General features: G+C 37.0%; 1 protein-coding gene across 4 annotated transcripts in view; it reads left to right on the forward strand.

The window, feature by feature from the left end:
* Btbd8 (BTB domain containing 8) overlaps window positions 1–17,632 on the forward strand; it is an 89,416-nt gene that overhangs the window by 56,125 nt on the left and 15,659 nt on the right. For 3 of the 4 annotated variants that reach the window (XM_048351958.1, XM_048351960.1, XM_048351961.1), the window contains 3 exons: window positions 13,579–13,761; window positions 14,433–14,579; window positions 15,581–15,710. In XM_048351958.1, coding sequence (XP_048207915.1) covers window positions 13,579–13,761; window positions 14,433–14,579; window positions 15,581–15,710 — 460 coding nt within the window. The remainder of the gene's footprint in view (window positions 1–13,578; window positions 13,762–14,432; window positions 14,580–15,580; window positions 15,711–17,632) is intronic. The other variant, XM_048351959.1, reaches the window with a different exon arrangement.

Genomic DNA, 17,632 nt, shown 5'->3' on the forward strand with positions numbered 1-17,632 from the left:
AGACTTTTATTTGACCTTCGGCTATGAATGAGAGTTTGGCTGGGTACAGAATTCTTGGTTGGTAGTTATTTTTATTTAGTGTTTGGTATACTTCATTCCAGGCTCTCCTTGCTTTTATGGTCTCTGCTGAGAAGTCTGGGGTAATTCTGATTGCTTTTCCTTTATATGTGATTGTTTTCTTCTCCCTAACAGCTTTAAGGATTCTTTCCTTGTAATCTACTGATCCTGTTTTGATCACAATGTGTCGGTGGGATGTCCTATTCTGGTCTGGTCGGTTTGGGGTTCTAAATGCTTCTTGTATCTGTATAAGCCTTTCCTTCTGGATATTTGGGAAGTTCTCAGCTAATATTCTGTTAAATAGGTTGCCTATCCCATTAACTTCTTTCTCCAAGTTTTCCTCAATACCTATTATTCTTAAATTGGGCTTCCTGATCATGTCTTGAATCTCCTGTAGCGATCTGTTTTGTTGATTGGACTGGATTTGTATTGATTTTTGATATTTCTCCATAGAATCTAAGGAATCTTCAGCTCCTGAGATTCAATCCTCTGCTTCAGTTAGTCGGGACTGTAGGCTAGCTACTTGATTTCGAATCTCTTTTCCTTCTGACTGGTCTTTCCTGATGATTTCCATGTCATTTCTTAGGTCTTGTATGGACTTCTTTACTTCATTAACTTCATTACTTTGGTTTTGATTGTTGTCTCTCAGATCTTTAAGCTGGGTAGCTATCTTTTCATTTGACTCTTGAAGTTCATTTATCTTTCTATTTGTGGATGCCATGAAATTCTCCATTAATTTTTGCTTTGCCTCCTCATGCTCTAGAATATTGACTGAAGAGATTCAAACTTTTCATTTATCATGTTTATCAGTAGACTTTGTAGAGCCTTTTGGGGGTTCTCTTCTATGTCTTTGATTGACTGCTCTGCTTCCTGCTTGTTTTGAGTGGGGGATAGGACTTCATTGTTTGCCATCTTTCTTGTGTTTCTTCTGCCCATTTGAATTGGGAATGCCAGTCTACCAGCACCTGTGAGCACCGTTTAAGACCCAAAGCAGCCCTTACCAAGCACTGTTGTGTAAATCTTACAAGTTCACAATTATATACAGATAACTTGTATACCTGTCTATAAAGTTAGATTTGGTGTTCCTAAAAAATACAATTTCAATATAACAACCGATCCTGGGCCCTGTATTCAGTAGTTACTTATTTACTGTTACAACCCTATACGCAATTCTTGTTTTTATGTTAAGTTCTTTTAGGACTGGCTTTCTCTATGAACCCCTTTGATTAACTCAGATTAAGCTGGGATACCCTCTATCCAATAACCAGGAGTCAATGGAACCTGGAGGTCCAGGCAGTAAGTCAGGAGGGTAAGTTGGAGATAGTAAAGAGAATAGAATAAAATGTATTGGGGTGGTGGTGGTGATTTTGGTTTAGTTTCAGTGACGTGGAAATGTGGAGAAGAGTAGAATCAGTAGAAAGAACAAGGTTAAAATGACAGACAATGGAGAGTTAGCAGAAAAGAGTGGAGGTGTTATTCATAGGAAAGTAATTTTTAAAGAAAGAGAATGCAAAGAGAGAAATAAATTAAAAATACTGGAAGACAGATACACTAAACAGAGAAAAAAAAATTTTTAAAGAAGAAAAAATAAATAAAAAGAAAAAAAAAACAGAGAAGGAACAACCCAAACAAACAAACAAAAAAACTTGATAAAACAAACCGGTAAAAATGGAAAACAAACAAATAAAAAACAAACAAAAAAAAACCAACGATGTTTCAGATGTGAAAAAATTAAAAAGAAAAATTTTTTTAAAAGAGTTTAAAAAATGTTTGAAAAGAAAAAAAAAATGGAGTCCTTCTTGTTTGGGTGGTCTTTCCCCAGGCTCTGGTTTCCTTGCAATGGTCTGCAGTCTATTTTCCTGATTGGCTGGTTTGACTTGATTTCAGTATGCAAGAGGTGGATCTGTTCTGACCCTTCTCCCCTGTTGGTGCAATCCTGGGTCTCTGAGGTTCGCACAGCTTGCAGGTGGGCCTTGGCGTCCTCTGTAGATGGGGACGTGAGCAGTCTCAGGAACTGTGGCTCCTCTGTCTGCTGTGGGGCCCCTGCCTTTGATGCCTGGATTTGAATAGGCTGTGGACTCGGCAGGGCGGGGCGCCTCTGGCCTGTTTTGCTTGGCTGAGAGTTGCTTGCCTGGGGGAGGCGGCCTCCTTGGTGGAGGTGGCTATGGAATGCAGCTCCGTTTGGGGCTGGGAATTGGGCTTCCTCTGTGACGGGCCCGTTTAGCTGTCCCAGGAACTGTTTGTTCCTCCATCTGGTGTTTCCGTGCCACCGGTAGCTGCTCGCAGCTTTTGCTTTAAATTTAGAAAATCTGGCGGCCAGGACGGGGAACCTCTGGCTAAGACGCTGTCCAGGACTCGCCTCCCGCCAGGGCACGGGGCGTTCTCCTGGGCGGAGTTGGCTCTCACTGTTCGGTCCCTCCTGCCCTTTTCAAAGATGGCTACTTTGACCTCGCTTTCCCCATGCCCGCTTCAGTTCCAATCTGGTCTGACCGTATACCAGTGGCAAAGATGGCGCTTTGCTCTGGCGGTGGGGGAAGGGCTGCCTTCCAGAAGCTGCTCTGTGGGCGTGAGTGAGAATATCTTTCGTGGGGTACTCATGCTTTCTCTGCGATTTCAGCCCGTCCGTGCTCAGCCGCCGTCTGGAGTATTTCTCGCTGGTCTACGCTGTGTGCTTTAGCCACGTGGAGTGCGGTTGCTGTGCCGGGCGCTGTGCCGGCGCCGGCACTGGCGCGGCGGTGGGGTGCCGCCCGGAGCTCAAATCTGTGTTTTCAGACCAGCAAAGTCGATTTTTCCTTCCTGGCCAGAATCCCTGTACTGTTAGAACTTACTTTGGCTGTCTTTCTAGGAGTAAAAGTTTCTATGGGGTGAGAAAACTGCGATGTCGGAGGGAGCTCAGCTAGGGCTCTGCTTCTCCTCTGCCGTCTTCCTGGAAGTCTCTCAGGTCTTATTTTCTGAGAAACAGCAATATTTAAATTAGGCCAATTGGTAATAATAAAGTAATGAATGGATCTGAGTGTTCAGTACACAGAAGAGTTACATGATTCTTACTTTAAATCAAAATACATAAATATAAGCTTAGTGAGTGTTGTAGGGAACAGAGCTGACTCCATTTTGATTAGGGAAACATGGTAGGAAATGTTGGGGGGAGTAGATTAGGTCAACCTGACCCTAAAATTCTGCTTCTGCAAATGGCTTGCTTAAGTTGTTTGTTGCTTGCTCTACCACCTGCGTCAGGCTCCTACATCTGTGCTCCGCTTTTACCTTTATAAACCCCAATTTAAGGACTGCTTGGGGTCACGGTGACAGCTCCCAAGTCTGCTCTGTGTCCCTGGCTGGTAAGCCCACTTTTCACGGGCGTAGTTTCAGCTCCCAAGTCTGTGCTGCATCCCTGGCCACTCAGTTTGCTTTATGCTTACCCAATAAATTCATCTTTTTGCTTGAGACTCTTAGTGGTGGACTCTTGGAGGGATGGGGACTCCCTTCCCTCAAACCCTGTAACATTTCTAACCCCGTAACAGTGAGGAAGACATGTCAGAAGTCAAGATAGACCAGACAGTACACAGTATAATCTCATCACTTAGAGGTGGAAGCAAGAGGAGTATGCATTTGAGGCTACCTCAGCAACATAACAAGACCCCCCCCCCTCAAAAAAAGACTGAAAATCAGGCCTGTTATACTAAGTAATTAGTCAAATTGTGAGTACAAAGGAAAAGTTTGCAGGAAATTAAAATTTCTGCTACAGTGAGCACACAGATGATTTTTTTTAAAGCAAAGCTTTTTGTTTTGTTTTGTTTTGTTTTGTTTTTGCTGATATAGAGAATGCTTCGGTGATCTTTTGCAAGATCAAATCAGCCACAACAGACTTTTGTCATAGCCTAATCAGGATCAACCTAACTTTTCACTTCTGCGAAGGCTGAGAGAAATGAAGAACTTCCATTAAAAAAGCTTAAGACTAACAGAGGTTAGTTCATGAGTTTAAGAAAGAAGCCACGACTATAACATATAAATATGGGTGAAGAATAAGTGTTGATGGCGAAGCTGGAAAAAGTTACCCAGGAGACCTAGTGAAGATAATTAATAAACAGCTTCTCAGTGTAGACTAAAGAGCTTTGTATTGGAAGAAGATGCCATCTAGGACTTCCAAAGCTAGAGAGAATCAATGACTGGCTTAAAAAGCTTCAAATGACATGCTGACTCTTGTTACGGACTAATGTAGCTGATTACTTTAAGTTGAAGGCAGAGCTGATGTACCATTCTAAGAATCTTAGGCCCCTTAAGGATTGAACTAAATCTCTGCTCTGTAAATGGAGCAGCTGGGCCAGGATAATACATCTGTTTACATTATGGCTTGCTGAATATTTTAAGTCCACTGTAGATCTTTCAGAATATTACTGCTCATTGGCTATGTACTTTAAAACAGTATTATAAAAACTTACATGATAAAGCAGGGATGAGGTTTGAGATGATCGATTCAAGTTTTAAAAGATAATCTATTGGTAAACTATCACCAAACCACAGCATATTATAGAGAGAAATCTGTCATGATAGTAACATCGTTTTCTTTTTTTGTAGTAATTGTAAGAAATATCCACAGCTACCTTAACTTTCAACAATCACTACCCTGGTTAGTCAGTAGCCAGAAGCACTGAACACAACCTCTAGAGTGTACACAGAGGCTCCAATGATTAGTATTTCAGCAATAAAATATTTTTAATTAAGATATTTATATTTCTTTAGGCATATGCTGTTGCACATTTAATAGACTGCAATACAGTATGAATAAGTTTTGTGTGCTCTACAAAATGAAAAATTTCATGTGACTTGCTCTATTGTGACATTGTGACAGTCTGGAACTGAACTCTTATCTCTGAGGTATGCTTGTAGTTATTTTGCTTGAGTTGATTTCTTTGACTCTGTTTCCCTTGCCATGTGTTGTAAAACACACACACACACACACACACACACACACACCACACACACACACACACATTTTTTTCTGCATAATAGACAGAACAGCTAGGCTTTTTGGACTGGCCTTCTGCTGGAGAAGACCCTTGCCAACCAGCCCAGCCAGAGATTCTGGCTAATCTTCTTGCTAATCTAATTTGGTGTCCTTGTAGTTCCTGACTCCTAGGAGTGTCCAGTGAGACTGGAGCACGTTCCTTATGTTGACCCTGAAAAGCTGACCCCCAGTCCAACTCTGTGTGCTTTGGTCTGCACTGAGCCAAGGAAGAAAGCTCGAGTGACTAGTTGCAGGCTGACTGTGCTAGCCTAACCACTGTGTTTATTCTTGTTGTTTTTTTCTTTTTTCAATTGAACATGTTCATTGATCAATGCTAACCTGGCCCTCAGGTGGCTAAGGTATGGTAGATCTCCTTATCACTCTAAAACAAGCAAGGCAGAAGTCCATTCTTTGTGAAGCCTCCATAAAAGCTGGGGTTTTGGATTCACATTGTAGATCTTTCTCTCCCCAGGGAGTTGAGAACTGAGTTTAATTTTTTTTTTTGGTCCACTCACTTTGTGCTAAGTCAAGGTAAGAAACTGATTCCTACCCTGAATCACCTTCTCTTTTCTCAATAATCCTCAGGCACAACTGGATTATTCTGGAGTTTATTACTACCCGAGACAGCCAGTCCTCTGGGAAAGACTTAGAAAAATTAAGATGTTTGTTGTAAGCTCCAACACTTTTGTCTTAGGACAGACACTTGGAGCTGGGCTTGTAGAGAGAGATACCTCAGATTTCCCTACCACCTTTATAATGAAATGATTTGTAATATTTCAAGTCATTATTTAAATATTTTCTTTTTCATAAACTGTTTAAGCCCTTTTGAAAAATATATACAAATATTTTCCCTATTTAGCCAAATTAAGCTGATGGATGTGTGTGTGAGTGAACACACAAATGTATATACACATTTAGCTATGAGTTTTAAGGCTAAAAGATAAATGCCAATTTGATTAACTTGGTATCATAAGTATTAAGAAATAATATGACTTATCCTGTTGATTCAGTATATAATGTTAGGATAATGGAAGGCAGCTGGAAAAAAATCAAGTTGGATGCACATCTTATATGTCATACTAGGGATATGTTCCAGATAGGTCAGATATTTGAATGCTAAGAATTCAGCAATTAAAATCCTATAATATAGTGTCCTTACTTTATAGTTTTGTACAGGATGGAGCTCCAAAATTCAGAAGCAACAAAGGAAATGTGATTACATAAAAAATATGCCATCTCTACGTGGTATAAATGCCCTAAAAGGAGGTTGGGGTTTTTTTGTTTTTTGTTTTTTCAGTTGTGGGGCTTGAACTCAGGGCCTGGGCACTGTCCCTGGGCTCTTTTGATCAAGGCTAGAGCTCTACCACTTTTAGCCACAGCTCCACTTCCAGTTTTTGAGCAGGTAATTGGGGATAACAGTCTCAGTGTGCTTTCTGCCTGGACTGGCTTCAAACTGTGATCCCCAGATCTCAGCCTCCAGACTAGCTAGGATTATAGGTGTGAGCAACTAGTGCCCAGCTGAAAGAGTATTATTTTTAAAAAGGATCTTAAGCAATGTCAGAAAAAATAAGGTACAGTTCATACATTTATAGTATAAATTCTAACAGTTTCTATAAGTTGATTTTTTTATTGAAAGCTAACCATAGTATAAAATTAAAAGGTCACAAAAGAAATTCAGTATCTTTTCATATGAATAGCAGACTTGACTTCATTTATTTAAGAAATGGATATTAATATTATAGCATAAAACCATTTTCTATCTTTAAAATGGTAAAAATAAGAAAATTGTTTCTATATTGTTACAGTGTACAGAAATGCATTGTTACTAGTTCCTGGGAGAACATGAGTTAATATGGCTTTTGCTCTGTTTTCCAAACTTTTTTGACTGGCTAAGACAAGGAAGTTCTTTTTCTATTATAACCTATATATTAAAAATGAAACAAAAGTTTCAGAACTCTGTCTTTTCTTTCTTTTTCTGCCCTTTTTTTTTAGTGCTGATTTTGAACTACTGAATACATGTCTCCAGATTGGTAGGGCAGAATCTGCCATTTGTAAGAGAGTGCCACACTGAATGTCTCTTGGCAGTATTTGTATACCCTGGTATCTTAGCTCATATCTTCTTGGCCTATGTTTTTGTACTCATTGTTGCAGCATCTAGCTACACACAGGTGTGATCTGACAGCACTGTCCCTCAGCTATTTTACATTCTTTCTCACTTCCTATTCTGAGGTGTCAGCACTGGCCCTCATGGGATACCTGTACCTCAGCAGTTTCATTCTTTACTTTGTTTGCTTGCTTGTTTGCAATGCTAGAGATTGAATCCAGGACCTCATACATGTAAGGCAAGCACTCTATCAATAACTATATCCCCGGCGTAGCAAAGCTGAACTTTGTAATCCTGGCAATGAAAGGGAATTGACACCCCAGAAGGCAAGTTTTGACCAAGGGAGATGGGAGCCAATGGTTAAATGTTCCTTTTTTCTGTCTCTTGAATGGTTAATTCAGAGTTCATCCTCCATACTCATCATAAGTCCTACACGAGACTACCTCCCAGGCACTTATAACAGTGAATACTCTGTTAGTGTTTCTCAATCTGATGTATATATAAAACACTTAGCATTGGTGTTTAAATACAGATTTCAACTCAGTAAGTGATATGATGACCCACAGATTTCACATTTCTAACAAGCTATGCCTGATGCTGCAGACACACTTTGAATATAAGAAGCTAGAAAACATACCCTTAGCCTCCCTTTCCTGTTTCTTTCTCCCTGGGCCTTGAATCCCCTAAAATTTTTTGACTCCTCAAAATAAGCTATCTATGGACAAACCTATTTCTCCTTTTCAGTTTTGCTGTAAGCCTGTGCTAAGAAAAATAATGTTAACCCATTAACTCTACAGATATACTATATAGGTCATATATGCATAAAATAATGTTTATGCAATGTAATTTATTATCATAACAAAACATTAGAAACCATGTAAAAGTCTAAATTAAGACCCAGTTAAATGATGTATCTATATTATAGACTATTAAGTAGCTATTAATACAATAACAGGACCAGAAGTGGTGGTGCACACCTATAATCTGAACACTCAGAAGGAGGGGAAGGAAGGAGGATCATGAGTTCAACCTCAACCCTAGGTCACATAGTGAGTTCAAGAATATCATAAGCTACATAGTGGCACCCAGTCTCTCTCCTACAAAAATGAAATCCCAAGATAATAAAAGGGTTCTTTATACATTGACAAGAAAAATTTTCAAGGTATAAAAGGCAAGGTAGAACGTACTGTGTGCTATCTCTACTTGAAAGAAATAATGGAACTGTGTGTGTGTGTGTGTGTGTGTGTGTGTGTGTGTGTGTGTGTGATACAAAATCATTCTGGAAGGATAGAGAAAAATAATATTGACTTGAAATTGGTTAGTATGGGGCAAAAAGAAGGCCTTTTCTAGTAATACCCTTGGCCTAGAAATGTATTTTATTTCTTCTTTGAAATTCAAGATACTCTGACAGTTAATATTGGTCATATACTCAAGTCATTATGGGAAAAATATTATCTATATTATCATTTAAATGTATCTGTATTTTAGTTTTCTAATAAACTCCAAGCTAAATGATAAACTGTACTCTGTATGTGTACTTTAAAAAATTACTGTTAGAGCACATAGCATTATGCATATAGTAAGCACTATTGCTATCTGCCAAATTGATTTGCATACTCTACATTTGGTTCCACAACCAGAATAATGTCTACAGTAGAGCAAATTAGGCTTACTGCCTAAAATTCTTAGTAATTGCACCATTACTCATTAAGTCACTATAGGAGGAAAGACTATGGTACTTTAAAAAATAAATAACAAAAAAAAAATCTTAAGCTGGTGGCTCATGCCTGTAAACCTACCTACTTAGGGGCTGAGAACTGCATAATCAAAATTCAAAACCAGCCTGAGCAAAAAAATGTCCACAGATTTTTGTCTCCAAAAATAGTCAGCAAAAGCAGACTGGAAGCATGCCTCAAGTTGTAGAGCACCAGACAAGCAAGCCAAGTGAGCACAAGGACCTGAAATTCAAACCCCAGTCCTGGACAACAGGATAGCAACAACAACCATGAATAATAGCAAAGTGTGTTCTTTTCTTTGTCACAGCAGTGGAAATACATCATGCATTTAACAAATTCTTGTCAAGATTGTACACATGATAAGGTTTTAATGTTTCAGGATTCAACTTAAGTTGCCTTAGAAATCCACTTATATTGTTGATCTCTATGTTAAGGGACCAATTTGAGTGTCTACTATGACCTAGGTCCTTACTAGGGCCCTGGGGACCAGACATGGTTTCATACTCATTAAACAGCATAGTGAGGGAGATAGACATTAATCATATTGTGTTTATGCTTGCATAACTACAAATGAATTAAGCACTTTAAAGAAAAGGGCCAGTTCTTTGAGACAAAGGAATCTGGTATAGATGTGGGAATCAGGGAAGAAGTATTTTAGATGAGATCTGAAAATGGAGAAGGTCTGCAGAGTCCATCTCATACAATCCATGCTAAGTATATCATGCTTTCATTTCCATTGCTATGTAATAAACCTATTCCACAACTAAATGGCTTAAAACTATAATTTGTTATTTCTCATTCTGTAGCTTGATTGGATGATTCTTTTGCTGATTTTGCCACAGGCAAGATCAAATTGCTCCTGTGGATAAGCTGGAAGCTTTGTTTTCTGTTCTCTCTCCTTTCCTTTTCTCCTCCTCTCTTTCTTACTTTTTGGAAGTACTGAAATTTGAACTCAGGGCCTTTTGCTTGCTAGGTAGGTACTCTAGCATTTGAATGATAGTCCTAGCCTTTTTTTTTTATTTAGTTATTTTTCAGGTAAAATCTTGCATTTTTTTCCCCAGATAATGATCCCCCCTACCCGTTCCTCCCACGTAGCTGGGATTATAGATGTGAACACACATGCCCAACTTATTAAGATGGGATCTTGCTAACTTCTGGATCAGAATGACCTAGAATCTCAATCCTTATCTACTCTGCTTCCCAAACAGCTGGAATTAAAAGAGTGGGTCATCATACCCAACCACACAACCTTTCTTACCAAGCCTTTTTCTTAAAAGGCTTTTCCTCATGATTCCAGGATTCCAAGGGTAGAGGCAGAAGCTGCAAGTCTTCTTGAGGCCTAGGCTCTGAAACTTGCACTTTACCACTAAAACAATGAAAAGATCAGTCCATATTCCAGGCATGAAGAAATAGAGTATACCTCTTGATGAATGGAGCTACAAAGAATTTGTGGCCATGTTTTTGTTTAAATCTACTGTAGTCTATCAGGTAATAATTCAGTTAATGTTTGCTAAGCATTATTTTAAGAACTAGAAACCAAACACCAACAAGATGCAGTCATACTTGCCATTTTTTCCTGTTCCTTGGAGCACATATTATTGTTATTGCTCCACTTTTCATAGAATTTAGTATTTGTGAATATATATTTTGTGGCATAAAAATTAATCAATATTAAATAGAAAAAATCTTTGCAAGTTAGAAAAGAGAAAAAAATAAGTAATTTTTAGCCTTTCTAAATTTTCAACTAAGGACATATATTTTTTTTCTCAAATTTTTATTATCAAACTGACGTACAGAGAGGTTACAGTATCATACGTTGGGCATTGGATACATTTCTTGTACTGTTTGTTGCCTTGTCCCTCATGCCCCCCTCCCTCCCCCCCTTTCCCTCCCCCCCCAGTTGTTCAGTTCAATTACACCAAAGAGTTTTGCAAGTATTGCTTTTGTAGTTATTTCTCTTTTTTTACCCTGTGTCTCTCAAATTTGGTATTCCCTTTGAATTTCCTACTTCCAATACCAGTAAACACGGTTTCCAATATACTCAGATAAGATTACAGAGATAGTGTAGGTACAAACATAGGAAGGTGATACAAAACATTATCAATAATAGAAACTACACATACACATAGGACGTTGAAAGTAGTTACAACTGTGATATATCACTTGTTTCCATAACATGGAGTTCATTTCAATTAGCATCATCTTATGTGTTTCTAAGGGTATAGCTATTGGGCCTTGTGATGCTCTGCTATGGCTTGCCTAAACCTGTACTAATTATTCCCAATAAGGGAGGCCATAGAGTCCATGTTTCTTTGGGTCTGGCTCACTTCACTTAGTATAACTTTTTCCAAGTCCTTCCATTTCCTTACAAATGAAACAATGTCATTCTTTCTGATAGAGGCATAAAATTCCATTGTGTAAATGTACCACATTTTCCTGATCCATTCATCTATGGAGGGGCATCTGGGTTGGTTCCAGCTTCTCGCTATGACAAATTGTGCTGCGATGAACATTGTTGTGCTGGTGGCATTACTGTGATTTTGTTTGTGGGCTTTTGGATAGATACCCAACAGTGGGGCTGCTGGGTCATAGGGGAGTTCTATATTGAGCCTTCTGAGGAATCTCCATACTGCTTGCCAGAGTGGCTGAACCAGTTTACATTCCCACCAACAATGAAGTAGGGTTCCCTTTTGGCCACATCCCCTCCAACAATTGTTATTATTAGTTTTCTTGATATATGACATTCTTGCTGGGGTGAGATGGAATCTCAATGTTGTTTTGATTTGCATTTCCTTTATGGCCAGTGATGTAGAGCATTTTTTCATATGACTATTGGCCATTCTCATTTCCTCTTCAGAGAAGTTTCTTTGTAAGTCTTTAGCCCACTTGATGAGGGGGCTATTGGTTCTTTGCAGTTTTGTTTTGGAAGAAGGTAATTTTTTTAGTTCTGCATATATTTTAGAGATGAGGCCTTTGTCTGTTGAATGTCCGGTAAAGATCTTCTCCCAGTCTGTGGGCTTTCTGTTTATCTTGAGAGCTATGTCCTTTGCCGTGCAGAAGCTCTGGAGTTTGATGCAGTCCCATTTGTCCAACCTTTCTTTGATTTGTAGCCTTTCTGGGTCTTTGTTAAGGAAGTTCTGTCCTGTGCCAAGGAGCCCAAGTGTTTCTCCTACTCCTTCCTTTAGTGTCTTCAGGGTGCCTGTTTTGATTTCAAGGTCTTTAATCCATTTGGAATTGATTTTGGTGCAGGGTGATATATAAGGATCTAGTTTTAGTTTGTTGCATGTGTTGAGCCAGTTTTGCCAGCACCACTTGTTAAAGAGGCTATCTTTCTTCCATACTATTGTTTTAGCTCCTTTATCAAAGATTAAGTAGGCATAGTTCTGTGGGTTTAATTCTGGGTCTTCAATTCTGTTCCATTGGTCTTCAGGCCTGTTCCGGTGCCAATACCAAGCTGTTTTTATTACTATAGCTTTATAATACAGCTTGAAGTTGGGTATTGTAATTCCTCCAGCACTGTTCTTTCTGCTTAGGAGTGTTTTTGCTATTCTAGGTCTTTTATTGTTCCATATGAATTTCTGGATTGCTTCCTCTATTTCATTAAAGAATGGTGTTGGGATATTAATGGGTATTGCATTGAATTTGTAGATAGCCTTTGGCAATATTGCCATTTTGATTACATTAATTCTCCCAATCCAGGAGCATGGGAGGTTTTTCCATTTTCTTAGTTCTGACTTAATTTCATTTTTCAAGCTTTTAAAGTTCTCTTCAAAGAGGTCTTTCACTTCTTTGGTTAAGGTTATTCCTAGGTATTTTATGTTTTGGGGGGCTATTGCAAAAGGAGTTGCTTTCCTGACTTCACCCTCGGTCTTCGGGTTGTTAGCATAGAGAAAGGCCGTTGATTTTTGAAGGTTTATTTTATATCCTGCAACTTTGCCAAAGTTTTGTATCAGCTCTAGTAGCTTGGGGGTAGAGTCTATGGGATTCTTTAGGTATAGGATCATGTCATCTGCGAAGAGAGAAAGTTTAACTTCATCTTTTCCTATTTGGATCCCCTTTATATTCTCTTCTTGCCTAATTGCTCTGGCTAGGAATTCTAGTACTATGTTGAAGAGCAGGGGAGAGAGTGGACAGGACATATATTTTTATGATCATAAAAGAACTCGAGCCAAATCAGTATAGCCCTATAGTTATAGATGATCTCTATAGGAGTATCATTTGTTTGTTTGAGACAAGGGTTTCCTATGTCACTGAGGCGGGCCTAGAACTCAGGTAGCCCAGACTTGTCTCAAACTCACAGTCTTCCTGAATGTTGGAATAGCAGGCATGAACTACACCTGACTCTATGCACACAAATGAACTCAGTAATGATAATCTCAGAGAAATCAAGTTTGTTTTCTTTGTAGTTCTAAATAATTTTATTCTTGGGTTTATTTAGCTACCTTTCACAGTTGGCTTTTCCAGCTCAAAATTTGCCCTTTTGGATAATTTGAGTGAATGAATGAACAAATGAATAGATATTTTAATTAAAACCAGGTAGTATCTACCTGGTTGAGGGGAGTTAGAGGGGAGGGAAAGTGCACCTGAAACTTTTTTTTGTTATGAGCAGTAATTCCATCTAACCTTTTTTTGAAATTTCCGTATCTATTTTTAAATTCCTATATTTTAAAATATTCTAGAGTGATAAGAATGCTGCTTTTCTTCTGATGGAAAGTGATAGGCTGATCTTCAGTTTACCCAGAGTAAAATGGACAGAAGCAGCATTGGCCATGGCATCTCAGCTCCAAGAAAAGTGCATTGCATTCATTGTAGAAAACTTCCCCAGCATCATTCAGAGTGAAAATTTCACTCTTCTCTTACAGGTACTATGTCTAAAATTTCTTCCTATATTTAGTCACCTCTTTGTGTTCTGATTTTAATTACATAAGAGTTTTTAAATGCATGTTGCCTTTGATTAAATTTTTGTGATTTAAATAAATTCCATAGCAGATGGCACAGTTAGAATGATGGACAGGATATGGGCTCACACACAAGGCAGGCAGGAGGGACAGGTTTGAGGCCACTGGCAAGACATACCATGACTCTGGCCAGCTCTAACTGTCAGTCACCATAGCCACATTTTAGAAATCTGAATCAGACTTTTCTTTCCAGTAGATCAAACTCTGGGCCTTATGCTTGTTTAACTACAATTCTACCCATGATATTGTTTTGATCAGTACTACAGTTATGGTCCTGAAGAATTCTCTCTCTGACTTAGCAGCTACCTTCTCTAGAAGTAGTCATTGCATAAAGAATTCCTAGTGCACATTTCTAAGTTCTGATATTAGAACTGTGTTGGCTCCTAAAAACAGTGTGCATGTAGGATATGTAATAGGCAGATTTTTTAATAAAGGAAAAGGAAGAAGCACTTATGATTTCTGGTTGAACTCATATAGTCAGTTGAAATGGTTATTCTGCTTTCATGACAGACTTTCATATTTCTTACATATATTTTCATGTGTTTCTACTGAAAATCAATATCTGTGTTTTGCAGTCACAAGCGATGAGCAGCACAGCTGATCTGTTGGACAAAATTTTAAAAGCAATTGAAGAAAATATTACCACCGAAAATAGTTGCTCTCTTTTTATGGGTCTGGAAACATTACTGAACTCTGAAATTACAAAAGAAATGGTACTAAATGTAATACAGTTCATTAAAATAATTTAATATTGAAAGTGGAGATTTAAAATTACTTGTGTGTTTTGAATATTGTATGGGTCAATGAAGCTAAGCAGTAAATACCTAGGATTATGTTCTCTGCTTTTGTGTATGTTTGGAATTATCTTTAAAATTTTTTTTTATTATTGTTAAGAAGTTGTACAAAGGGTTACAATTCTATAAGTCAGGTTTTGAGTACAATGCTGGTTGGTCACCTTCCACCCTTGCTTCACTTTTCCCCTCCCATCCTTACCCTCAAGATTTTTGGAATTTTCATAATAAATTTTTTTAAATATCTATTCATCTCCAAATGGACTTTTTATAAAAGTTTAGAATTGGCAGTTTGTCTTTTTAATTCTAAACATAGTTTGATAGCCAGCAATATTTTTTAGCAAGATGTAACTTGAGTATTTCTGGTCACTATACTCAATTTATAGATATAAAATGAGTATTTCAAAAATGTTAATAATGACTTTATTTTTATATGTTCTTGATTCCTTTTCTCCTTAGAATCCTATTTTAAAATTATACTAGGAAAAAGCAAATTTTAAGTATTTATTTTAAAATGCAATTAATCAGTGATAGTAAGCTAATTGCAAATTATCGGCATTTTTGTCTACAAGAATTATAAAATATTTCAGTATATTTATTATACAAAAATGATAAAATATTTCAACATATTTATTACACTAGCAGAGTATTTGACCTTGTAATGTCATAGCTGGTTTGGAAAGACTGTGGAAGGTATCTATATAAAGGCTTCTGACGCTTTAAAATGTTCAGCTGTTCAGATTTAGCTTCATGTTCACTATTAAATTCTATTAATGAGTAAACCTTCATAAATAACATGTACCCAACGATCTTAAAAACCTAAGTGATGACATCATTGATCTGGCTTAGGAGTAAGTAGATTCGGAAAGGAATAATGACTGGTTGCTATGACAATGTGGCTCACCAGCTGCTGATTTGTTGCTTGAACACAGGGTTTTACGTGCACGATCCAGGCTCTGCGTGATAAGCTGTGGATCTTCCTGGTTCAGTCTTTCTATGCTGTTCGTCACACAGAAAGCTGGAAACTGATGAGCACAGATGATCAACAGAAAATCAAAGCAGGTATGATAGCTTTGAAATATTTTTATTCTCATATTACAGTCTTTGTATGGCAGATATTTTGAGGACATTCTGAATAGTAGTTAGATTAATATTTGTGCTTCTGTTCAATAATAGGGTGCTAAGCAAAACTAGTGATAGTATGTTAGGCAGTTTCAGTAAATTATGCTTTTTTGCTGTTCTTAGAAAATTAAACTCATTCTCTTTGCATATATCAATTTTTTGTCCTACTATAGCAGCCAAATTTTCTTAAAAGCATTCTTGTGAAGAAATTAGAAGTATAAAAGAATATAACCTATGTAGAACAGATTACTGAACATACTTTCCTCCTTCTTTTAAAATATATTTTGCCATGAAGATCTTCCTTTTTTTCCCATAAGATACCCTTTCTTGTAGTTTTGCCTAAACTAGATGGCTTTATTTAACAATTGATTGGCTCGGTGATGTGTTGTGTGCTATTGCGGAGTGTCTCTCAGGAGCCGCACAGTGGTCTCTGACATTTAATAGGTACCATTTGAAACATTAGCATTAAACAAAAGATGTATATTGATCAGAATGTCTACTTATTTAAAAAATATTACTATAAGAAATTCAGGGTGGAACCAAAAATGGCTTCGTGACTATTTTTGGGTTAAAGCAGGCAGGTGTCTTAAGCAGTAACACTAGCATATTGAGCAAGTATACTTTTAAAAACATTTAAGCTAAGTGATAATATTTTATGAGGCAAACATTTTGATACTATGAAAACTGGAAGCTGTCTGTGATAAAATATTTTCTTGATAATGCATAGGTATATTAAATGCTTTAGTGGTATAGTCAGAATGTGACCTCTGTCTTGCTTTATAACATGATAGTGCAAATAGATGTAATTTGAAGAACACTTTACAAAGAAGTTATTATTTTACAAATAAAAAATAATGACATCTTTAGAAATTGGGATTTTTTTTCCTTGTGACTTTTTCTGTGCTGATTTTTATCTAATTGATCCTCACTACCAAATCTGTACAATGTGAAAAAACAAAATAAGATGAACATTCCTTGAGTGTCCTTCACTCTCCTGATTAGTAGCAAACTTTGTTTTTCTCTATTTTAGAGGATCTCAAAGCTAAGTTGAATTTCAAGCGATATTCTTTAAATCTTCAAAGTACTAATTTAAAAATATATATACATAGACATCTAAACAAAATGTCATTGGTAATAGAACTAATTATCCCAAAGAACTTTTCAATGTATTACATCAGTATAATCATATTTTTAAATCTTCAGTATGTGAATAATAATAGATACTGACTTTTTCATAATTACTACAATGGGAACTCTAGAAAAAGAAATGTTTCTAGATTTTCTTTGTACGCATCTCTTACATTCTTGTTGAGTTACTACTGACCTTTGGGAACAATATTTTTATTCTTATGTGTTATTGTGCAGTCATTTGCTTACTGCAAATCAATTTTTACAATGCCATTTCTAGGATTTTACTTTGTCTTACAGCACATATCTACAGAATTGACATTGTAGAAGATATATGATACAGTTACAGATAATTTAAAGTATTTTACATGGGCTGGTAATATGGCCTAGTGGCAAGAGTACTTGCCTCATAAAGTATTTTACATTAAATTATTTTAACTATTAATAAAAATCAAATTTCAGAATGTTTTGATATATTTTAATATATATATTTGATACATATTTTTTCAAAGTATGCCTGAAAGCCCTAAAACTTTCAAAAGAAAGAAATATAGTAACTTTATATTTACAGCCCTTGAACCATTATTCTTATGTACTTTCTGATACCATTTGAATTTTACATTTTTACTGTAAGAACATAAACATTAATTTTCCAATGGTTCCCAAACCTAAACTTACAAATTGACTTTTATTTGATTATAAGAATGATACAAGTTTGAAGATTACTTCTTGAA

Source organism: Perognathus longimembris, chromosome 7 (genome assembly GCF_023159225.1).
Source record: "Perognathus longimembris pacificus isolate PPM17 chromosome 7, ASM2315922v1, whole genome shotgun sequence".
Lineage (NCBI taxonomy): Eukaryota > Metazoa > Chordata > Mammalia > Rodentia > Heteromyidae > Perognathus > Perognathus longimembris.